We start from the raw sequence: 24,316 nt of genomic DNA, 5'->3' as shown, positions 1-24,316 counted from the left end.
ACCCGAGCGCCGCAACGAAGAGACCACGTTCCGGAATGGAAGCATCCTGCATGCCTCAACAAAGACCCCATGTACAGCAACTAAGGCTCGACCCAACCAAAAAAAAAAAAAAAGGAAAATAAATAAATATTTTTTTGTTAAAAAAGTGGGTCCTGGCATGACCTAAGAGCAGTGGTTCCCAAACATGGGCATGCATCTGAATCACCAGAAAATCTTATAAAAACACAGATCATGAGTTCCACCCCCAGAGCTCAGTTGGTCTGGGTGGGACCTGGGAATGTGCATTTCTAACAACTCACTGTGTGGTCCAGGCACCACAGAATAGAATGTTTTTTCTTAATGCAACTAGTCATTTCCTACTCAACCCTGACCACAAGCAGTCATAGATCATCACTGCTTGATTACCTGCCTCCCCACTGGGTTGGATACTCCCTGAGAACAGCCACTATGATGGTTCAGTCCCTGGTACTTAGTAAGTGGTACTCAAGAAAATCCTTGTTGAATGAATCCCTCAAAGAAGGTTTTAGGCCTTGCCTCACTTTCTTTAGCCATTCCGCTGTATATTTGGCTTCGAGCAAAGGCCTGGGTCAGACCCATCTCTTACAGTCTCCCATTCACACCTAAGACAAGAGAGTCACCTGCCATCCTCCAAATGCTCAACTCACCCTGACAACTCCATGCCTTTGCACGTGCTGTTCCATGTGCCCAGGAAGTCCCTTCCCCTGTCTCTGCCTCATAAATTCCTACCCACTTTTCAAGGCTCTCCTTCCAGAATATCTTTCCCAACTCCCTCCACCTAACCAGGGTTACGGGTGCTCCTTGGGGTCTTGTATCGATCCTTGTCAAAGGATTTGTTCACACATTTGTCTTTCTTGACTAAATGTCACAAACGGGCAGCCCCCAGAGTGAACAGGACAACAGACGTATTCTACGCAGCTGCGGTGTTTTAAATTGAAGTTTGTTGCCAAAATTTGAGAGGGGAATTCACACAAAAAAATCCAGATTCCTGGTTCCTCTAGAAAACGCAGGGTCCTGCGGCTCTGGGCCGGTACCCCCATGTGTCCATGGTCTGCCAGAGCTGCCTGGGGCTCTGTCACCTTCACTTCGTGGCTCCAGCGACTAGCTCAGGACCTGGCCTAGGGTAGGCACTCAAGGAAAGCTTATTAACGAAACAGGAAAGACTACATCAAGCAATGGAAAAAAAAAACACCGGTTCCAAGATCAGGAGACCTGTGCTTGGTTCTGCTTCTAGCTGGCTTGTTGCACGAGCCTGGGCTCTCTGTGGGCCTCAGTTTCCCTACCTGTGAAATGAAAGGAATGACAGTTTCTACTTCCTAGAGTCATTGCATCCAACAAGAGAGAGGATGTGAAGGGTTTAGTACGTGCCTGGCATATCTAATGCTCAATCAGCAGGAGCTCTTAGTGCAGTGAACTCAATAAATATTTACTCTCTAGGATGGGAAGAAGTGCGAGGGAATTAGAAGCAGGAGAGGTTCCTGTCAGGGGCAGGAGCTTGATAGTCTACCTGCGTTCAATTCCCAGTTCTGCCCTTCACTAGCCTTGTGACCTTGGGCATTGGATTTCACCTCATTTGGGCCTCAGTCTCCCTGTTTATCAAACAGGGATGATGCAAGCCTCACGGGGGTTACTGTGACTATCAAATAAGCAGATGAATATTAAATTAATGAATTCTTTAAAGCAATCAGAATGAGGCCAGCACTCGGTGTGTGCTCAGCAAACGCCAGCTGTGTTATAGCTGCTCAGGGAGGGGTGAGACTAGAATTTCTCAAGGGCCCTCAGGGCTCCCAAACTCTCTGATCACCTAGAACCCAGTGACAGTCATGCTGCTTTCGTTTCGTCATCAGTGGTGTATAGAAGGCCCTTGGGATGGTGGAGTGAGGTAGTAGAATTCATCGTGTGGGGTTTACCACCTCTCTGGGAAGATCCAAAATGCTTACAATGGTGCTGACCAAAATCGCACACAGGAGCAGCAAGGAAAGGGCCAGAGCAGATGTGGTGCCGAGGAGGACAGCCCTAGGAGGGAGGTGCGATTATTACCACCCCCGCCCCTCGCAGATGAGGAAACTGAGGCTCCCAGATCTCAGCATCTGAGCCCCATGAGCTGCCTCAGGAGGGTGACTCACTCAAGAGGTCCTTTAAGGGATTGACAGGACAGAATGGAGGCGAAGGCAGGCAGAGAATGAATGAAGACCAGGCAGAGACTTCGTGACTCACCGAGGCCTGAGGTGTCTGAGACAGACTTGCCCGATGTCTCCAAAGAAGGCAAGTAGGTAAGGGAAAGGCAGGAGACAGGTCTTAACCACACCACCAGGAATGACTGCCAAGGAAAGAAAATTCCAGACAACTCGCACTGTTTCACTCCCCATTCAAGGCTGAAGCATTCACAGCGATTTATAGAGCGTGTGTGTGTTCATTGCCCTGCACAAGGCTGGTAGCCAAATGAAAGGCATGTGATGGCGAATCCTGGGGGCAGGCGTCTTCCCTGAGGGGCTGTTCTTCCCTTCCAGCACCAGCCATCCCAGGGGAACCAGCGAGAGTGAGAAGAGGGGTGCATGCACCTGGCCAACATATGACAGTGATGGTAAACCCAATCTGTCCAGATAAATCTCTTCTCATTCATCCATTCGTCACCGTTGAGCTATGTCCCAGGCACCTACAGATGTTCTCTCTTCTAAGCCTCAGGACAACCTCAGAAGGTGGGTTCCACTAGCCCCTTTTAAAAATGAGGAACCAGGCTCAGGAGTGAGGTGACTTGCCCAGGTCAGGAAGACAGCAGTGACTGCAGACTGGGATTCCTGACCGCCAGCAAGAGGGGCCTCCCCGGAAAGTCCACAGATATATCCGGAGCCTCCCTGTGGGATGGGAAGTGTCCTGGAGGCTCGCTTTCATTCCGTATGTGGTATGTGACACACTGTCCATTTTACAAGAGGGGCTGGACTCAGAGGAAAGTACAGCCTCCAGTTCCTGAGTCCAACGACTCCTCTACATCCCTCACTTGTCTTTGTTCCACAGACGTCACTTTTAACACTTTCATATTTTACATTTTAAAGCGCATAATATCCCTGGGCTTTAAAAATCAGATTCCCCTGCGAGATTGATGCACCGTACGGCCGCCCTCCCCGGAATCTGGGACTTGGGGGAGCGACAAGAACCTCGGCAAAGTCAAACCAGCTCAAAGCTCCGCCTGGGCAACAGCACCTTGTCCACGGGGCAAGCGACGCTCCAGCCTCCCGCGCTCCCGACCGGCCCACTTCGTGGGCGAACCCACCTCTAGAAGGGCAGGAGGATACGACGAGTCCCCATTCCTCCCGAAGATGGTCCAAGCCAGTCTCTGGCCAATCAGAAAGCTTCTTTTAACACCGCCTCTGGATACACGACGTTGGAACTGCTTTTCCCTGAACTTTCAGGCTGTGCGGGGGCGGGAGGCGAAGATGATTGACATCTCCTACAACTATTAGTCAAGCGAGATAAGCTTGAAGAGCAGATACTACTACGAATTATCCTGCGAGGAAATGTTGTTAGCCACGCCCCCTCCTCCCACTGGTCTCCGTGAGCCTTCGGGGTGGGAGCTTTTGATGGCAGCCAATCGACGGTCAACGAGGAGGAGGACGACGATGAGGAGGCGGGGCAGGCGGGTTATGGTTTCCTGGAGAGCGCATCTGTCTCCGTGCTTGCGGCTGGAGGGTTGCTGGGTCACTATTCCCGGACCGCACTGCCAGGGGCTGGGCCGAGTACGAGAGCCGCATCGCCTCGCTGGCACCTTCCAGGCTGCCTTCTGAGGCCTTGAACCTGGCCCCATCTGGCGCTCCTGTGAGCCCCGCTGCGACCCTAGCGCCCGATATCCTCCCCGCGGGCTGTCCGGAGGGTCCAGGCCCCATTGTCCTTGTCCCCACCGCGGTCACAGGCCCCTTGAGCGCTAGCCCTCCCCACTCCCCTTCCCAGGCAGGGCCACCAACGCCTCCAGCAGCCGCTCTTCTGTCTGGTCCGTGGAGGTGGTTGGTTACCATGGTGAAGCTGGCAGCCAAATGCATCCTGGCAGGTGAGTCTGAAAACTTGCGGGTGAATACAGTCTCCGGAGTCCAGAGACTTCATAAATTGTCGAGAGCTTTTGTTCACGTAAATCGTCTACCCTCTTTCCCTTTCTGTCTCGCAAAGGCGAGTTAATGCAATTACTGATAGAGTAAATTTCATTAGGCGTGGAAGAATTATCTTCCAGAGCACATTGGTAGCTCCAGGTGGCTTCCTTCGCTCCCTATCATACTCCGAGACCACCGTCACCAATTAGAGCTGTACTCAGGACGAGTAGACTTGTTAAGAAAATGAGGCTAAGCACACCATAAGCGCTTCAGCTAAACCAGGTGCTGTACCCCAAAGTTAGGCATCAGTGACTTTGGTGGTCTTTACTTATGGGATTTTTTTTCCTGACCCCAGTCTTATGCAGACAGGGATAGGAGACAGTAATGTACAGTTGACCAGAGTTTACAAAAACCTATGTGTGTTGACTTTAAGATCCAAAGTTACAGTGCTGCCTCATGGTCAGGAGGACATAAGTGTTGAATCCCCCAAAAGTGGGAATGTTTGTTTTGCTGACTGATACATCCCAAGCACCCAGGACATATATGCAGAACATAGTAAGTGCTCAATAAATATTTGTCGAATGAATGCCTGTGTGGTATGCACACTGCTCATTTAGAAAAACATTTGCCTGCATTATGGACCTGGGACCACAGAGCACAGATGTACTTTCCTGAGTCCTTACTGCTTGTCAGGCTCGTGCATCTCGTTTAATCTTGTCACAGTAGGTAGCACCCTGGGGTAAGTGCCGGATTGTTCTGACTTTACCGAGGCACTGAGGTGAAGTCTCTTGCCCAAGGTCACCCCCTAGCGAAGGAAGGTCATAGGCAGGATTTCAACCCCGAGATCGGCCTAAAATTCCTAACTTCCTACCTCCAAAATTCTTAACTTGTGTTACTGTGGAAACTTGTGACCTTTCTGGGTTTATCTGACCAGTTCAGGAAAGAAGCAGTGAGAAATTATGCAGAGGAAAAAGAGATCGCTTTTTTTGATTCCTCTCTTCCAGACCAAAAAGGATGGTATTTTTAATGACTTTTCCAATTTGGAAATAAAAGGGTCACACAGAAAGTTGACTGACCATAGTCAATCGTATCATACTGAGCAAAAGAAATTAGTGGTTCTCAAGAGCAGTGTCTAGTTTCCAGAGCACCAGTGGGGGCAGTATTGTGTAACAAAATTAATTCTGCTGTTCCTCAGATTGGCTGTGTCCTCTTGGACAAAGCACTTCTCTGAGCCTCGGTTTCCTCATGGATAAGGTGGGATCATTTTTCTCTGAAGTTAGATTTTTTTTTTTTCTAAATGGGCCTCTCTCTCTGACTATTCTTTCTCCTATTTCTTTTTTAAATCAACTCCCATCACGAGGCTGACTTACTAAGCACCATCTATGTGTCAGCACTGCGCTAGACCCTCACCACGGGTCATCTCAACAACCCTATTGGTCAGGATTATTGTCATTCTCCTCTACAGATGGGGCAGCTGAGACCCAGAGAGGTTAGGACACTTGCCCTGGGTCACACAGCTGGATTTGGCTGAGCTGGGATCTAGATTCAGGTGATATGATTTCCAGGGCTTTGTTCTTAGCCCCACACTCTACCATCCTCAGGCCTCAACTCGAGACTCCTTGCCCTTCCTTATACCCATACCCTCAGGTACTAGTTTTACCTGATTTCATCCACTGCCTAGGAAGTCATTCCTGAACTCCAACCTAGCCCTCAATCTGAAGCCTCCTTTTGAGGCCCCAAGGGTATCTATCTCCTCTTGGAAGTTTTCAGGGGCCAAAAGACCCCAGCAGAATGAGTCACTGCACACAGCCCTACCTCCACCACCCATCAAAACCTCGTTCTTCACCCCACCCTCACCACACAGGCCCCCTCACTGGCCAACTCTTTATTTTATCTTATTTTTTAAAACAAACACCACATTTTAAAAAATATTTATTTAATTTATTTATTTGGTTGTGCCAGGTCTTAGTGGCAGCAGGTGTGCTCCTTAGTTGCGGCTTTTGGGCTCCTTAGTTGCGGCACGTGTGCTCCTTAGTCGTGGATCACCGGCTCCTTAGTTGTGGCATGTGAATTCTTGGTTGCGGCATACACGTGGCATCTAGTTCCCTGACCAGGGATTGAACCCCGGGCCCCCTGCATTGGGAGCGCAACTCTTAACCGCTGCGCCACCAGGGAAGTCCCCCGACTGTTTAAAATGGAGTCAATCTGCCTTTTTTCTCTCACATAGCTAGTCACCGAGGGACCTGATAATTCAAGTGCTTATTCAGTCCACATATTTACTGAGCACCTAGTACGTGTGAGTTGCCACGCAAGGTGCACTGGGAGCACAAGGGTGAACCCGGCCAGCCCCCGCACTCAAGGAAGTGCTGAGCTGTGCATAATAGCTTATAACGCAAGAAACAGGAATCGAATGCCCTTTGATCCCAGAGAAATACCTCAAGGCACAGCTGCTAGTTGTTCTGATTCAGATGGAGAGAAAACAACACTTAACATTTATCTATATTTTATGTGCTTCCAAATCACGTAAATATTACTTAATATATATCAGGCACTGTACATGTTAACTCATTAAATCCTCATAACAATTCTATGAGATAGAAGCTGTTATCCCCATCTTGTAGATGTGGCAGCTGAGGCCCAGAGAGATTACTGACCCAAGGTCATACAGCTCGTAAGCGATGGAGCTGTAGTCTGTGCCCTGAGTGCCATGCTGTACTTACTGCCTCTTGACATACATGGGGATGATAAACCTGACTCCCTGGAGGGCTGCTGTGATGTCAAGTCTCATGCCACCAGCAGTGAGCGCACTAGCCATGCAGGTAAAGACAAAGGAGTGAGAAACGACCTTCAGAGGCTGGGCAGGAAGGCCATGTTGGAGCTTTGCCTGGCAGAGCCTGGGCAGGATTAGGATTTGGATTAGGGTGACCTGAAAGGAGGTTATCTTCGAGGAATTTTCAGGGATCAAGAGAACAGGACTGTAGAGCCCAGATTTTGTGTAAGGGATAGTCAGAGACAGAGTCGGAAGGTGGGGAGGGGCGTACAGCGGAAAGAATCCTTTGACAGGCTCTGTGTGAGAGCGTCACCGGAGGAAAGCACTGTTTTATGAAGATCTGTCTGTTGATGCCAAGCTCAGGATGGGTTAGAGCAGGGAGAAAAACAAAAAGGAGAGAGGGCCAGTTGGGAGGTGTTTTCAGTCCAGACCTAGTCAAGAAAACAGAAAATACATTAGGCATTTCAACAGAGAGAGTTTAATATATGGAATTGGTTCAGCGTGTGTCAGAGAACTGAAAAAGCCGGAAGACAACGTTGTGATGACACAGAATTGGTGGGTGGCGGTCAGGGTTGTCAGAAGCTTGAAGAAGAACCTCCCCCAACCCTGGGCTGGGATCCAGACCTCTGAGGAGGGGGCACTGCCTGGCTGGGGTGGTACCCAGTGTGTGATGCCAGCACGTGCCACCCATCACTAGGACCCATTGCCCACTGGCCAGGAGCACAGCCCCATGTTTAGGGTGAGAAACCGCCAAACCAATTCCAGACCATCCTGAGGGTCTGTGTCTTGAGGCCACTCCTGGTACCAAGTGCTACACGAGGCAGGGTCCAGGCAAAAAGCTGCAACTACACAGGTATCTCGACAGTGAGGATTTAGTGTGGGGTGTTCATTAAACAGGTACTGGAGGACTGGAAAGACAAAAGGGGACAGTAAGGCAGCACGGAGAGTAACTGCAGGAAGGAGCCTCATCCCAGGGCTGGGGGACGAGAGGGAAGAGGGCAGGTTGTCAGAACCTCAGAGCGCAGGAGGGTGCTGGGAGCTGAGCCGCAGGTCTCTGAGAAGGGGACGCTGCCCACTGACGCTGGTGTCTCTGAGGTTGGTCCAGAAGTGCAAAAACACAAAACCCAGTTGGAGGCAGCGACTAACCTTTGCTGCTGGGTCAAGGCCATCAGTAGGATAACACTAAGAGAAACAGCAAAGCCGAGGGGAAGGAGCAAGTCCCCCCCGCCCCCCCGCCCCCAGCCTTCCAGCCTTACTCTTGAACTCCCATCGGCAGAGCCTGACGGGAAATCCCTGGCAAAAGAGAAACGTGTGCAGAGTCCCAGCTCCAGCGTCACAAGGCAGAGCATGGATGGGTGGGTTCGGGGCTGAGACAGGAGCCCAGGTTGAAGTTTGAGGTAACTAGGGCAGTGTTGGTCATGACAACAAAGGAGATGCGGGCTGGAGACACAGAGAATGATATAAGGAAAGAAGAGGCTGACTGGACTTGGGAGGAAGGAAAAGGAGCCTTCAGAGGCGACCGTGGGTGAAGTCTGGGGACATCGAGGGTGGTGAAGAGAACAAGTAAGATAAATGGGCGAGACTGCTCGGGACCCAGCCTGGCTGTGGGCACTGAGATCCGGTGGAGAGCCTGACATTCCAGTGGAAACACCCATAGGGTGTGGGAAACACGAAGCTTGGGAGAGGGATCCTGGCACGAGAAGTGACAGTCGAGGTAATGAGAGTAAGTGGGACCGAGTAGATGGGAACAGAGGACCAAGGACAGGCCCACAGGAGTGTCCACATCTGGGAGGCAGGCAGAGCAGCCGGAGGACCAGGCCGGTGCAGGGTCCCCGGGGCCAGAGGGCTGCCGGGGGCGGGATGCTGCTTCAGAGGCATCGGGGAGCGTGAGAGCTGAGGAAAAACCCCTGGGCTTGGCGACTATGAGGTCGCAGGTGACCTCGCATCGTGCCCTTGCAGATGGTACCCTCTCCAGCAAGCAGAGCACCCCGCCCCCGCCGTCACCCCTGGGCTCAGCCTCCTCCAGGGAAGTACTCCCCGCTGACGAAAGCCCTCATCAGCTTCTCTCCTCCCCGCACCCTCAGACGCCTCGATTCTCAGCTTGTGCTCCTTGAATTTGCACTTGTCATCTTGTTGCCCTGCACATGTGTTTTCTCAGTGGTCTCGCCTTCCTGGGCTCGCTCGGCTCCCTCCTCAGCCGACACAGGAGGTTTTCCAGAAGTGTGGGTGACTCTGACTGACAGTGGGAAGCAAGAGTTATGAAATTAACCGGAACAAATCTGTAGGGAATTTCACAAGCGGGAAGAGCCAGTTTCCAACCGGATTCAGAGGCAAAATTGAAGTCGGGAGGGTGGATGCAGTCATTGCACAAGATGTGCTCTGTTTGCCCTGAGATGGATGGGTACCCGGTGAAAGTCCAGCCCACGGTCCCCCCCGGTGTCCCGGAAGGCTGCGGGGATGAAGACCTGCAGGGGCAGTGTTAGAAATGGGTCAGAAGGGTCCCTGAGCTCTAGGAGAGGAGTGGGATCTGGCGGAGAGAGGGCCGTGTTGGAATCCTAGGCAGGTTACCCAACTTCTCTAAGCCTCAATATCTTCATCTGTCAAATGAGGTTAATGATAGTCCCCGGGGGGGCAGGGGGTGAAGGCTGGGACCTGGGGGCTGGGAAGGAGCGAATGAGATTGTATGAATGGGTCCATGACAGAGGCAAAGAGAAAAGCAAGACCTGACTAGCTCACTCAGACCTGGAGGAGTTAACGTGAAATGAAATGCCACAAGTAGGCAAATAATTGTCTCCCAAGAGAAAATTATAGGTGAGAAAAGTCAAAACTGAAAAGTGAACAGGGCGGCAGGCTATCGAGGAGTCAAGTAAAGAGGCGAGTTGAAGCCTCCTGTAAAACGGGGTGAAGGTGAGACGATTGCATCGAGGGACGCAAGGCAGAAGGATGCGAGCGTGGTGATTTTGCTGAGGATCAAGGGGGTGAGAAAGCAGCAGACAGGTGTTCTGCCAGGGCGCTGGGTGATGGAGGGAGAATCAGTGTGAGACTCTCAAGGTGGAAAAGGTCTTGCAGATGAACACAGTGTGGTATCAAAGGAAGCCATGCAGAGCCACCGGTGGGGACGTGGGGAGAGTGCAGGAGAATTAAGGATGGGCACGGAGAGCCTCCAGCACCCTTGGGGGCCCGGAGAGAACTCCAGAATAAATTGCCCCTGACCACCTTGTGAAAGGTCCAGGTCTCAGACTTGAAACTGTGACATAGATCTTTAGTTTCCAGGTACCAGTTTATGGGGCTCTCCAACAACAAAGGAAAGCCGAGAAGATGGAGCCGGTAGGTATGAGACGGGCTTAGAGGAACCAGTGGCTGTTGCCGATAGACTTAGAGGAGAGGCCCTGGGAAGATGGGCCTGCAGTGGTCGCAGATGGGTTACCAGGAGGTGGAGGTGGAAAATGTCACTTGGAAATGGGCTTCAGGATGGCAAATGTAGCCCCCGACGTTTTGTTTCTCCTAAATGTAGAAACCCACCCAACTCTCCCCCTCTCCCCCCCACCCCAGAAAAGTATGCAGGATTCTCAGGATGGACGCTGTAAACTCAAAGTGGTTCCATTAGAGAACTGAACCTGTAAGTCTGTACCTGGTCACACACTTCCTTACCTTCAAGACTTCAAAGTAATTTCAAGTTTGAAAGGGACAGGTTTTCCCCGTCGGGTGTGTTTCAGTGGAAGAGTGTCAGTTCTATTTCCAATGCTCAGAAGCCCTCCTTCAGCTCTGTTACCTTCTGGGTGGGCTTCTGTAGATGAAAGGATTAGCCCGGAAGAAAAGAGACTGGCCATCATGGGTTTGGAAGATCGGTCTCACAGACCCGCTGCCCTGCCAGCGACCCCGGAGCAAGTTCCCTTGAGAATCAATCACCTTTTCCCTGAGAACTCATTGAGGTTTTCGGTTTCTAGACCAGTGTTCTGGAATGGGAGAGCCTCCAGTCAGCTTAGGATGAAAGCGGTGTTTTTCTTCTACTCTGATCTCACAGGAGACCCAACCGTGGGCAAGACCGCCCTGGCCCAGATCTTCCGCAGCGACGGAGCCCATTTCCAGAAGAACTACACCCTGGTGAGATGTGGGCATCATAGGCCTGGCGGGGGCTTAAAGACAAGTGATCAGATAACCCTGGGGCAGCGACTTTCCAAATGTCCTTAAGAAGCCCTAAGAGGCTTGACCGTACGGCCATAAGCCATGGGGCACGGGGCAGTGTGTGGAGCAGACTGGCCGGTGGTTGGCTGGTCACCGTGTACAGCTCGCTCGTGGGCAGGGGGTTGGACGAGACTAGGGCGTCTCTGACTTCCACACCAGAAGTGAGTCCGAGCACAGACACTGGAGCCGGAGACATGCATCCCCTTGGGACCCCTTGATGTGCGTGTTCTCCCTTTTCCTCCACAGACAACAGGGGTGGATCTGGTGGTGAAGACGGTGCCAGTCCCTGACACAGGGGACAGTGTGGTGAGTGGTGCCCTCGCCCCAAGGGGGCTCAGTGCTGCCCCAGCTGCGCCCGAGGGCTCCGTGGTCACGGAGCGAGGCAGTGCTGTCACCAGGGCAGTGATTTCCTCAGTTCTTGCCTTCTCAAGGGAGAGATTTCAGTCGAAAGACATAGAATGGTTTTAAGTACTAAGAGTTTTCTGAAGCAGAGCAAGAGTACACTCCCAAGAACGAATGAGAGTGGGCTGTCTGGAAACCAGAAGCAGCCCGCGGTGGGGTAGGGTTGGGCTTTTGAGAGTGGTGGTCCCTCCCTGTGTCCTGCGTCATTTGACTGACAAGTTGATTGACAGCTTTAGGTTCCGTAACTTTTCTCCTAGTGCACAGGCGCTTGCGCACGACCACCCAAACCGCAATGCTAATGTATTACAAATACAGCATAATGAACCCCAGGTTACCTTGAGGCACCTTTTAGGTCTTGGTGCACCTGCACCGACCTGTGCTGGTAGGTTTATCTTGCTTGGTCCTGATAAGGCTGGTGGTCCTTGACTAGAAGAGGGAGGATCTCTAGGTGGGTTCTGATCACTAGTGTCCAGGTTGGGGAGGGAAAGATGACCCTGTCCAGGATGGGGCAAGACCCACTCATGTCTGACTAGCTACCTGAAAGTGCCAGGACTTGGCCTAGACTTGTCTGAGCATTCAGGAACAGGCTGGGGGGAACACGGGAAGCATTGTATGGAAGGGATGAGGAAGAAGACGTGAGGAAGACTGGGCTCTGGGTCTTACCCTCAGAACTGACCGAGTATTGAGGTTCCTAACCTGGGTCCCTCTGTGGGAAGCCTCGACCCTTGAAATTGAATTGCAAGATGCTAGGTTTGCATGTGCTTTTCTGGAGAGAAGCCTTGAGAATTGCTAGATTCTTAAAGAGGTCCATGAGCAAAAAGCAATTTTAAGTACCCTGGATACAGTGAGAAGGGGTAAGATGAATGCACCGACAGCCAATGTGCAAAGCAGAGGAGGTCGCTGACCTTCAGATGGCATGAGCCAGAGGCCCGAGCCAGCAGGAAATTAACGGGGAACTTAGGGCAGACTTCCTGGAATGGCAGCATTGGGGAGGGGCTCTCACCTGGGCCGGTGAAGGTTCGGACACGGGCAGGGAGGGTCATCCTTCGCCCTCTGCTAGAATCACACCTCAGCCACCCAGAACCATGACAGACTGTCCTGCTTTAAATGCCTTCCCCAGGCCTCCTCGGTGACCTCCTTTAAAAAGGATCGTTTTAAGATTTGAAAATCAATTTCGTTAACAAAGTGCAGAATGCCCTTTTGGAAAACAGAGCACTTGTCAGCCTGTCTAGCATTCTGTTCTGCCAGGTGGGAAGTCGGCTTGTTCCTGGTATTTTTGCACTCGGGGTTAGGAGGGGTGAGATGCCGCCCAGAAAGAGCCAGTTGGGGTGGGAGACCGTTGCTCCTCCTCCCACCGTCTTCCTCGTGCCTCGGACACAAGACAAATGTGTGTGCACGTGCGCATGCGTGTGTCACCCCGAAGGTGCGCCGGGAGTCCTAGCGGGGATTTGCAGACGGGTTTCCCCACGTGCAGGCTTTCCTGGGACCTGTCTTTCTGATTCCAGGAACTCTTCATTCTTGACTCGGCCGGCAAGGAGCTGTTTTCTGAAATGCTGGATAAACTGGCAAGTAGGATTCAGTCTTTTTCCTATCACCACCACCTCCCGCCAAAGGTTTGCCCCTTAACAATGCCCTCACAGGAATTTCACTTCACTGCAGCCACCAGGAGAAGCTACCATGGCAACATCCTGTAAGGGGCATTCCTCCCAGCCTTGGGGTTGGGGGCCCCTTGGCAGGTAGGAGCAGCTCTTGCATGTGATTCGTGATTGCTTCCCCCCCCGCCGGCCCTGGAATGGCTGACTCCCAATGCACCAGAGCTGTGCACCTCGGTCCTCGCAGCCCCCGACTCCGGGGCCTCCCTTCTCTGGAGCAACCCCCTCCTGGGGGTGTTCTTTCAGCCCTCCTCTGCCTCCTGGGTCTGGAGCAAAGATTTCCTTCCCCGCTAGGGGGTGCCCTAGAGGCCCCACAGTGAGGCTTACCTTCCCAGCCCACCCCCTGGTCCCACCTAGGATTGCTCTGGGACCTGCCCCTGCTGCCCCCAGGCTCCTCCAGCCCGCACAGCCTTCCTCTTAGGACCCAGCTTGCTGTACCTTCCAAGGTAACGGTTCCGCTAATGTGGGCCAGTGAGCTACTTAGAAGGTTTGAGGTCTCCAGAGCCCTCCCCTGCCTTTCCAAGAACAGCTACATTTTAATAGAAACTGTTTGCTGCCACCCTTTTTTTTCTCCTAAGAGAAATAGATCTAATGATGGTAATTTCACACAGGGCTGGCCTCACACGTCAGTTCTTGGTGTTTTCCCACGCGGCTCCCTTGTACGCTGTCCGGCGCTGCCCCGCGGAGGAGATGATGTGTCTGGACAAGTCAGGGTCACACGCTGCCCAGGCTGGGTCCCCTCACTGGGGCCTGGAGGAAGGAGGTCTCTCCTGCTTGTGCACAGGGGTGGTCAGTGTGACTCTAGCTAGAGCTCTGTGGTCTGTGGAGTGAAGGTGTGAAGGGATCATCAATTTAATCCAAGCTCCTCCCATCCCGGGCACCTCCAGGAGGGGAGGCAGTGTTGCCTCAGGGGCAGGAGGGTGAGGCCTCCAGAGCCAGTTCTGGGCTGGCCTTCCAAGGACAGCTGGAGGGAAAAGGATTCTCCCTCACACCCTGGGAGGTGACAACACCCCAGAGATGAACCAGCCTCTAATTGTGCAGGATGGGGGTCCCCAGAGACCGGGGCATCGCCAAGAGTCACACGCACCAGGACTAGCCTCACAGCCTATCAGGGCTGCCCCGCGGCCCCGTGCCAGGCAGCAGGATGGCCCAGGGGTCTGAGCAGCCCCTGAAGGCGCCAGCCCCTGAGAGCATAGCACTGGTTCTTCATTGGGACAGCGAACCCTGTGCAGTTGCTGGTCTGGTTTGGATTAGGGCTGATACACTGCAGGAGAAGCAGAAAGTGCCCTTTGCCTTTTGAAAAGCCGGCCCTTATTAGGAAAATGTACGCAAACCAGCTTCCAGTGAGTGGCTAATGAAAAAAGGATGCTCTTTCAGGCCTGCAAAGCAGAAAACATATCACCTTGCGTAATAGTGGGCCCTCCATGAGAATGAGTAGAAGAATGAGTTAATGGAACCGGGGCAGGCAAAGCGTTTCTGGGTAGAGAAAAGCCTCAGCCCCACCCTGGTGTTTAAAGCCCGTGTGACTTGGGCAAGTCAGTTGCCCTCTCTGAACTCAGTTTCTTCAGCTACACAGTAGGGATCTTCAGACCAGCCCTGCAAAGCTGGGAGGTTTCACGATGATGCCCAGAACGCCCAGCACGGATGCGAGCGCTCACCCTCACCGTCACCATCCCAGACCTAGGCATTCCCCGCCACTTCGCCCAGCCCTCCCGTTCATTCCTGTGGGTGAATCATTTTCTTCTGTGGATGTGGCTCTGTTTTCTGATTCACATCCCCTTTAGAATTTTTCACTTCCCTCTGCCCACGTGTCCCTTCCCTTAGAAGGCCACATTTCCTCCCAGTCTAGAAGTCACTTTCACTGTCAGTGATGTGTCGCCATCCTGTCCCCCTTGCACAGTGGGAGAGTCCCAACGTCTTGTGTCTCGTCTACGACGTGACCAACGAGCAGTCCTTCACCAACTGCAGCAAGTGGCTGGAGAAGGCTCGGTCACAGATGCCAGGCGCCACCCTCCCAGGTACGAGCTGCAGGCATCCGGGGTTGCCAGCAGCACCTCTGACCTTCAAGTTCAAGAGCACAAGGTCACTGCAGAAATGGCTGTGGGTGCAGGAAAAGGGTGCCCTGGTCTTTGAGTGTGATGGTCTAGACCGTACCCTGACTCTGCCTCGGCAGCCACGGAAACCTCAGTGAGTTGCCCCACCTCTGTGAGTCTGTAAAATGGGCCTGCTGACGCCCCCCAGCAGGGTTATGGGGTGACTCAAGATAATGAGGGGGAAGGTGCTGTGATAGGAATATGAGTTGTTATTTCCGGAAAGCTAACCCCAGGGAAGCAGTCCTCATTTTCTCCTGTATGTGGGGCACCAGTAAACATGCAAGGCCCGTTTTCACTTCTGAATGCTCTCAATCAGTTTATTTTTCATCGCTATGTGAGATCAACAAATTCTCCTCATTAGAGACCAGGGAAAGTGATCTCCAGAGACAGGCTCAAAAATTAGCCGCAGCGGATGCAGCTGGCAACAGAACCAAATTACCTCTGAATGCCTGACTCTGAGCCCAGCCCTCAGATTAGCGTTAATGACCGTTTTGAAAGTTTGCTCCATGTGCGAGAAGTGATCGCAAATGCTCACATCAGTTTGGTCCTCGCCTTCACGGTTTGCAGCCTTAGGGAGAGGAGGCGGACAGGTACCCAGGAGGTCTAGCGGAGGGGCTGAGCGAAAGCTGCAGGTGCAAAGGGCCGGCCTCCCGCTCCGCTGCGGCCCTCGGGGGCCGGTGCGGGGTCTCCGGTCGTGCTCATCACCTCGGATCAGGGAGCCTCTCTCAGATGAGGTTTTACACACCTCAGAACTAGGCTGCTTGCTCTTTTATCTCTCCAGCTGCCCTCCCAGACGGCCACGGTTAAATGCGACGCTCCGATTGTTTCTCTCGAGCAGGTGTACTGGTGGGGAACAAGACAGACCTGGCCAGCAGGCGAGTGGTGGAGTCGGCCCAGACCCGGGCATGGGCACTGGGCCAAGGCCTGGAATGTTTTGAAACATCCGTGGTAAGTATTTCCGCCTGCACCGTAGCCAAGTCTGGAGCAGACCTCGGCTGGAAGCGGTTTCTCACATGACCTCCCATGCATCGAGTTGTTAGTCCACCATATGCAGAGCCTAATTCGGAGCTGATGTTTACACCCTTAGCCCAAGATCTCTTCTCAGTATAGCAGGAGTCACTCGTGGGTTACAAACAAGCAGATCAGCCAGCCAGCCGGCCCTGGGAAAAGCTGCATCTCAATCAGGAAGAAACACAAGTGTACTGTGTTCAGTTACAGGGACACTTGATGTGGGCATGAGACGCCTTGGGTTACAGTGTTGTTGGCACATTATTTCATAGACTCTCAAAAGCAGCCCCATGATCCAGGAGCTGGCCCCCGTTCCCCACTTTGTGTTGGGGTGAAGTGACTGGCCCGTGAGTCACGTTGACTCACGAAGGGTTGAGCCAGGACGAGGATCCCTGACTTCTGGTTCCCGTGCTCCCTGCCCCCACCGTGCCGCAGCCCCAGGGTGACACCAGGCCATAGAGTGTCTCTGGTATATTCAGCAAGAGCCCTTGGGAAGGGGGACGGTCAGAGGGATTTGTTCCCGGCCCCTTCAGTACCCGATAATCATGATTTGGGCATGTTCACAGTACTGTGGGAAGCTCCCTCCTATGTGGGGAGTTCTGAGGTCCCAGCCTCCCTGCAGCCAGGGTGCAGGCACGTGACCCAGGCTACACCAATCAGAAACACTCGTGTGCTACTATGGAAGGGGCGTGACCCAGGCTACACCAATCAGAGACACTCGTGTGCTACTATGGAAGGGGGTCAAGAGAAGACCCCCCCCCCCGTGGGAGCCGCCCAGAAACGCCCACTTCAGAGCCAGCAGGGACCAAGGTGCCAGCTGCAGTGCCCCTTCCTGGGGTCGCTGGGGAGACTTGCCATGTCTGGCGCAGCCTGAAACGTCCATGGTGGTAACGTGGACTTCATTCCTGGCCTTGTGGCCTCCGGCCCCGACTGATTCCTTGGTCCTCCCGGAGAGTCAGTGGGCTACTTAACAAATAGCCCTGAGGTCGTTTTCTACTCAAACTTTCCTTAAGCTACAGGCACCCTTGTTGTCGCATCTGTGAAATTTGACAAATGCTGCTATTCAGTTGCCGTATGGACATGAATTTCTTAAACCCCCTCAAAGCGGCATGTTTCCTTAAGGAAAGTAGCGAGTGCAGGCAGGTGCTCTGACCTCCGATGGTGAATAGCGGGACTAGCTGTGGGCCGCTCGGGGTGTTACTTAACCTGTTGGTGCCTCAGTTTCCTCACCTATAAAGTGGGGATAGTAAAATATATCCCTCATTGAGTAATAGATATGGGAACTAAGTCAGATGGTGAATATAAAAGCACTTAGCACGAGGTCTGAGGCATCGTAAATGCTCAGTCAATGTTAGCGTTTTTAAATATAAATATTCCCTCTAGTAATCTCATTTATGCTATTATTACTCACTAAATCCTTGTATTCCTAGATTGTGCAGAGATAAATGTCAGTTTTGCCTCTGGTCCAACGATCACAAATGCTAAATTAGTGAAGTTCCAATTAGCAGGCTTTTACTATATAGAGGGTTGCCCATCTCTTATGCAGGACACCTTTGAGCAAAGCAGTGAGCTGTACCACCCACAGCAAACATTATCTTCCTATTCCGTCCTCCTCCATTCACATTTATGAAGTTGCCTCCTTACCCCAATATCCCACGTTCCCTGGAACTCTTGACTGAACTCAGAAATTAACACCCACTCCCAACACTTCCATCACCAAAGGCCACTGGGCTGCATGTTTAAACTCTGGTTAGGTGTTTGCCACTACACGATTGAAACGGGAGGGTATAAATGATGTCTGACGAGGCTGCAGTTAAGCACTTGGTATTAACTGTGCGGGTTAACTAGTCGCCCCCTGAGTTGATGGGGGCGACTAAGCACCACCCGGCAGCTCGGTTAAGAAAGCTGTAATTAAAAAGGAGATATAACCAAATGCCATTTGAAATGCAGCCAAGTCCTGACACCAAGCCCATCTCCTCCTCTCTTTCTAAATGCAGCCATAATTGTCCTGCAGACCTAAAGGAGGTACCTACATGGCCATTTGACTTTCTTTTTTCTTTATAATTCCGTCCCCAGAACATACTCATTTTTAAACTGGAGGTTTTGCACCCTTTGACCACTTTCACCCGTTTCTCCCACCCCCGTCCCCACCGCCCCTGGCAACCACCAGTCTACTCTCTGTTTCTGAGTTTGTTTTTTCTTAGATTCCACACATAAGTGAGAACATAACAATATTTATCTTTCTCGGCTGGCTTATTTCACTTAACATAATATCCTCAGGGTTCATCCACGTCGTCACAAGTGGCAGGATTTCCATCTTTTTTATGGCTGAATAGTATTCATGTGTGTGTGTGTGTGTGTGTGTACCACATTGTCTTTATCCATTCATTCATCAGTGTACACTCAGGTTGTTTCCATGTCTTGACTACTGTCATGACTATTCTCTTGGCAGTGAAGATGGGGATGCAGCTCTCTCTCCAAGGAAGTGATTTCGTTTCCTTTGGTTACACACTCAGAAGTGGGATTGCCGGGTCATATGGCAGCTCTATTTTTAATTTTTGAGGAACCTCCATACTGTTTTCCATAGTGGCTGCACCAATTTTCATACCCACCAACAGTGCACAAGGGTTCCCTTTTCTCCACATCCTTACCAACACTTACCTCTTGTCTTTTTGATGATAGCCATGCTCACAGGTGTGAGGTGACATCTCATTGTGGTTGATTTGCATTTCCCTGACGGTTAATAATTATGAGTACCTTTTCAGGTACTTGTTGGCCGTTCAAGTATCTTCTTTGTAAAAATATCTGTTATTCGTCTTTGCCCATTTTTTAATCAGAGTATTTGTGTTTTTGCTGTTGAGTTGCACAAATTCCTTGTATGTTTTGGATATCAACCCCTTATCAGATGTGTGGTTTGCAAATATTTTCTCTCATTCTGCAGGTTGCCTTTTCATTTTGTTGATGGTTTCCTTTGCTGTGCAGAAGCTTTCTGGTTGGTGTAGTCCCACTTATTGATTTATACTTTTGTTGCTTGTGCTTTTGTTGTCATATTCATAAAATTATTGCCAAAACTACTGACAAGGATCTTCTTCCCAATGTTTTCTTCTAGGAGTTTTTTTGGTTTCAGGTCTTAAGTTCAACAGTTTGATCCATTTTGAGTTAATTTCTGGGAGGTGTAAAATAGGAATCCAGTGTCATCCTTTTGCATGTGAATATCCAGTTTTCCCAGCACCATTTATTGAAGAGATTATCTTTTCTCCATTGAGTATTCCTGACTCCACTGTCAAATATTAGATGACCATATATGTGGGGCAATTATTTCTGGGCTCTCAATTCTGTTCCATTGGTCTTCGTGTCTGTTTTTATGCCAGGACCGTATTGTTTTGATTATTATAGCTTTGTAATAGGGTTTGAAATCCAAAAATGTGATGCCTCCAACTTTGTTCTCTTTCAGGATTACTTTGGCTATTCGAGGTCTCTGTGGTTTCTCTTTGACTTTCTAACACCCCTCAATATTTGGCATTTTCACACCAAAAAATTTAAGAGCATTTCTTTAAACAGCAGTTAAAATGCACTGTTTATTACTGCAAGAAGTTGGACAGTATTAAATAAAAGCGAGTTCAGGGAAGATCCATAGGGATGGCTTCCCTTGCAGGAAGGTGAGGGGAAGGGAACTGAGGTTTGTTGAGCACCTACTGTGTGCTAAGTGTCTTGCACGCATTATCTATTTAGGCTTCCAGCAGTCCTGCTGCTATCCGTATCTCACTGATGACAAACAGACTCAGAAAGACTGTGTTGCTTTCCCTGGTTGCCCAGCTAATGAGCAGTGGCACCAGAACTAGAACACAGGCCAGCCTGTCCAGCTCGATAACCTTCTAGAAGGGGCTCTGGCCTCCCACAGAGCCTACTTTGGGAGTCTCAGGGGCAGAATTCTAGGCCAGATTAAGCACTAGTCTGAGCCTGCTCTGAAGATTCTTCACGCAGAGCAGACCTACTCTACAGCTGTCAAACGATGTCAGCAAGATTATGATTCATCATTTAACAAAAGCATTCCTATCATTAGCAAGCCCTCCTAATGCATTTGGAAAACGGTTCTGTTTACATCTGCTATTTCAGGAGCACTCCATGTGTATAAAGAGACTTGCCTCCATTGAATCCCCTACTTTTTATGTTGCGTTCTCCGAAGATCTGGCTTTCAAGAGCTTTCAGACTCAGTTAGAAATCCTTGTGCATGTGCCTTGCAGTCCTCATTCTCTTCCCATTCAATGCTTAACTATACTTGCAACTGACGTAACGTTTTGCTATTTGACTTTGGCGTAGCCTAGGACGTTATGCTCTGTACAGTCAAAAGTGTCTTGCAAATATAACTGAGTTATTCTTCTTACGTCCTGCTGAAGAGTGACAGCCTTCCGGTCCTTGGCAGTCATGAGTTGAGTATAGACACTCGTCTGGGCCACCAGCTGTCCTCTCATTTCTCAGCACCCTCTCAGCACTGCCGCCTCTGGTTCTGCTCTTGGTGACTTCTCTCCTCCACCCTTGGGACAGGAAGTCCGGTAACTTTCTGCAGGAACTGGTTTCCTTTTGCACGCTTCTGTCACCCCAGCTGGCAGAGTGAAAAGGCTGCTCTTCTCAAATTTGGGGCATCTGAATTCTAGACTGGGCTCTGCGTAAAACAGCTGGGCCACTGCACCCCTGGGCCCCAGACTGCTGTCTATAAAACAAAGGCACTGAGCTTGACGACTTCGTTCCATCCTTTGGTTTGGAAATCCTTCCGTTTTGTTGGGGATATTTCATTACCTCTTATCAAGGCTGCACTTTTGCCACCAGCTACGGATTGTTTGAAAATCCATACACACAGGTTCTTGTGCATTCATAGTTTGAGCTACTGTCTTGAAAGTAGTGGGTGCTTTCTTCTGCCAACTTATTTCTTTAAAAAAATTGAAAATACCCGTGGATGCGCACATAGAGAGTGAGAAACGATAGCTAAGTGGAGAGGGTACCATTTTCTTTCTCCCAGAGCCTGTCAGGCTCACCCTATAGGGCTGGTTCTTCCTACCAGATGAAGAAAACCTAGGGCAAGTTCCAGAATTTTTCTGATCTCTCTCAGATAATAAAAACATCCTTTAGTCACCTTTAGTCACAAAATTATTCATTATTTCACTTATTAAAATGCCCAGTGCTGAGTGACTGTCAGAATTCGTAAAGTCAGCTTCGCCTCCTGAGCCTGCTGTGGGAAGCAGGGCCAGGCTGCTGCATCTGTGTTTCTGGACCTGTGCTTCCCCACCAGCTCACTTCTGCTGGGACCTGCTGTGGCCCCTCTGGACTTGCCAGGTGTCAGAGATGCCCTCCCTGCGCCCATCAGGGGCGCTTTCTCACCTGCGGCTTCTACCTCACAGGTGACACCTCCTCAGGCTAGGACACCTCCTCACCTTTCCTGTGACCTCAATTCCAGGCCGTCCATTCTTGTTGGGAGCCATCACCCTCCTGGAGGCTGTCCCCGCGGAGTCCCTTTAAGAGAGCTCCAGGCTGGGCTTCCGCTGGGCCCGCCGCTGGTCCAGGGAAGCGTTGCTGCAGCCCCAGTTTGACAGAGGAGGCATTGCAGGCCATCCCCAGTCTGCACTCTCCTGCTTGGCCATCCAGACAGCCAACCCCAGCCTCACCCTGATGCTTCCCAGGCCCGGGTCCAGCACTGGCCTGAGTCCCCGGGCTGCAGGCTTCCTCTTGGGACCCTCCCACTGACCTCAGGATGAGGGAGAAGCGCCCGCATCCTGGGGGAAATGCCACAGCGCTCCCCGACCTCCATCCTGTCTGCTCCTCCCTCCAGAGTGTGGAGATCCTTGCCATCGGTTGTTTTGCTTTGACCTTTGGGGCCTCAGTCAAAACTAAGCAAGAAAGAGTCTCATTTTAACATCCTGTCACACACAGAGTGAGAGTGGCTAAAAGTACAGGCTCTGCAGGAACAGGTCTAGGTTCAGACCCAGCTCCATCACGGGCAAGTGTGTGGCTTTCGGCACGTGACCTCAACCTCTCCACGTCTCAGTTTCCTTCTTGTAAAACGGGAGGAATGGTAGTAGCTGCCCTGAGTGGTGGGGGTGGTGGGAAGGAGAAGTTGGGGCAGAGGGCGGAGCACCTGGCAGGAGGGAAGAGCGGGCGATGCCAGCTCTCTGTGACAGTCCTAAAACCAACCGACTTCTTCAATTTGTCTCTCCAGAAGGAGATGGAAAACTACAAAGCCCCCTTCCACTACCTGGCCAAGCAGTTTCACCACCTGTACCGGGAGAAGCTGGAGGTTTTCCAGGCGCTGGTGTGAGGGGCTGGCTGGACCATTCCCCGCGCTGGAACCTAGCTGCGGGCTCCGTCTCCTCGGGAGATGGGAGAAGATAGAGTGGCCTGAGCCCTTCCAATCTATCGTGACAGCTCTAAATAAAATGAGAAAAATGGAGAAGCAGCAGCTCATTCCGCTCTTGGTCGGGGCAGTCCTGGTGCCCCTTTACACTTTGGCTGCTGCTTCCAGAGCAGCCTCCAGTGGTGGGAGCTGGTGCTTGTGACAGTGGGTGTCCTGCCCTGCCCGAAGGACCTCCCCGCAAGAGCCCACCCCATGCCGTAGTTGAGGTGCTCAGCTTGGAATCTGCCACGTGGCCAGGGGGCTGATGGCCCTCTCCTTATTCTAGCAGATTCGACTTTGCTGCCTGTTCCGCTGTCCACCTTGCTCCTCAGCCAGAGCTCCCTGGTGATGGCTACTGTCCCTGGCAAAAACAGTGCCCCCTGCCGGCTGCCCTGGGTGCCTCTTCTTGATAAAGACCCAGCCCCTCCCAGCTGCCGGGAACCCTGAGCTTGGCACCCAGGGAGCCAAGAACAAGGCCACTTTCCTTTAATGACCCTCCTCTCAGCAAGCCGGGAAGCGGTCATAATTCTTTGCACTGAGCTTGACTGTTTTCCATCCTGTCTCTGCTGCCAGATTAATCTTCCTAAAACGCCACTTTCATCATTTCACTCCCCTGATTGAAGACCCGTAGAAGTTCCTCGTCGCCCCTTACATCAGGGCTGCAGGCCGAGGTCTGGCATTGACTGTCACCCTCACCCGGGGGTCTCGGCTTCTTTCAGCTCCAGGGCCCCAGAGGGTCATCACCCTCTTTCAGTCGCCCTCTTGGTGGGGTGGGAGTGGGGGTGCCGTGCAGGGTGCTGGCTTTGGCGGTAGGCAGATTCTGGGTCTGTCCCAGTGATAGCAGTCATAATGGAAATTAACTCTGGTTCCTGTTTATGACCTGCAATGTCTCTACATGAGCTGAGCACGTTACACGTATCAGCTAATTTAATCCTTACAACGTGGAGTCTCGCCGTCCCACTTTTACAACTGAGGAACCAGAGTCAGGATCATGGACGCCAGAGCCCGGCCCACAGCCGCCGCCTCCCTGCGTCCGCCTGAGCTTGGCCGGGAGGAAGTGGAGGTGGTGGCTCGGTCGCCCCTCGAGGTCACTGTGAGAAGTGAGATAACACGTGAAGGGCGTCGGCCACGTATCGACCACCTCAGGCCCCTCCCATCCCCCCTCCTGTTACTTCTCAACACAAACTCACTGTAGCCACAGCCATCTTCCCAGTGAGTCATTTCTTTCGGAAGATAGGGGCCTGCAATTTGCCGGGCATTTTCCTAGGCACAGGTCACGTCAAGCTGTGGGTCTCTGGGCCCGTGTTCCGGAAGGGAAGATCTACAATAAACAACCAAGGAGACACGGAGGGGACATTTCCAGTTGCCCCAGAATTGGTTACTGGGACCCAAGGCTGTGGCCAAAGAGATGCTAAGAAACCCACTTCCTAAAGAGATCACAAAAGGCTGGGGCCAGACACCTTCCCCGGGGCATCCTGGAGGTGCCCCGCCTCTCCACTCCTCCCTCTTTGCTGTTTATATAAGAAGATCGAGTGGTCAAGAGGAGGGGGGAGTGAGGGTGGACAGTGTTGGTGGATGGGTACCACTCCCTCTCCGGCCCCACCCCCAGAACCAGGCACTGGAGACCCCAGGAGAATCCTCCTAAGACGAGACTGCCGAGAAGAGGAGGCTGGCACCTTGCTCCCCAGCTGCATGCTCGCAGAGCTGCAGGAGCCTGGTGCCAA

General features: G+C 51.8%; 1 protein-coding gene across 2 annotated transcripts; it reads left to right on the top strand.

Moving 5' to 3' along the window:
* Nucleotides 1-3,886: 3,886 nt before the first annotated feature.
* On the top strand, nt 3,887-22,645 carry IFT27 (intraflagellar transport 27). Of its 2 annotated transcripts, none has more exons than XM_060023923.2 (7): nt 3,887-4,060; nt 10,892-10,971; nt 11,299-11,358; nt 12,960-13,019; nt 15,007-15,124; nt 16,038-16,147; nt 22,419-22,645. In XM_060023923.2, the coding sequence occupies exons 1-7, from the start codon at nt 4,027-4,029 to the stop codon at nt 22,515-22,517; spliced, it is 561 nt and encodes a 186-aa protein (XP_059879906.1). In that variant the 5' UTR covers nt 3,887-4,026; the 3' UTR covers nt 22,518-22,645. The 2 variants fall into 2 exon arrangements, with proteins under 2 accessions (XP_059879906.1, XP_059879905.1); XM_060023922.1 differs by having other exon boundaries at nt 12,960-13,023; nt 22,419-22,577.
* The last annotated feature ends 1,671 nt before the right edge of the window (nt 22,646-24,316 follow it).

The sequence above is a fragment of the Delphinus delphis genome, chromosome 11 (assembly GCF_949987515.2).
Source record: "Delphinus delphis chromosome 11, mDelDel1.2, whole genome shotgun sequence".
Lineage (NCBI taxonomy): Eukaryota > Metazoa > Chordata > Mammalia > Artiodactyla > Delphinidae > Delphinus > Delphinus delphis.
The sequence above is the reverse complement of the archived record's forward strand: the minus strand, read 5'-3'. Positions and strand labels throughout refer to the sequence as shown.

Excerpts from the sequence above, each read along its gene's own strand:
- IFT27 (XM_060023923.2), top strand. The coding sequence starts at position 4,027 with ATGGTGAAGCTGGCAGCCAAATGCATCCTGGCAG. Across the intron at positions 13,020-15,006 it reads CTGAAATGCTGGATAAACTG|TGGGAGAGTCCCAACGTCTT; the intron begins GCAAGTAGGATT and ends CCCCTTGCACAG. Across the intron at positions 15,125-16,037 it reads GCCAGGCGCCACCCTCCCAG|GTGTACTGGTGGGGAACAAG; the intron begins GTACGAGCTGCA and ends TCTCTCGAGCAG.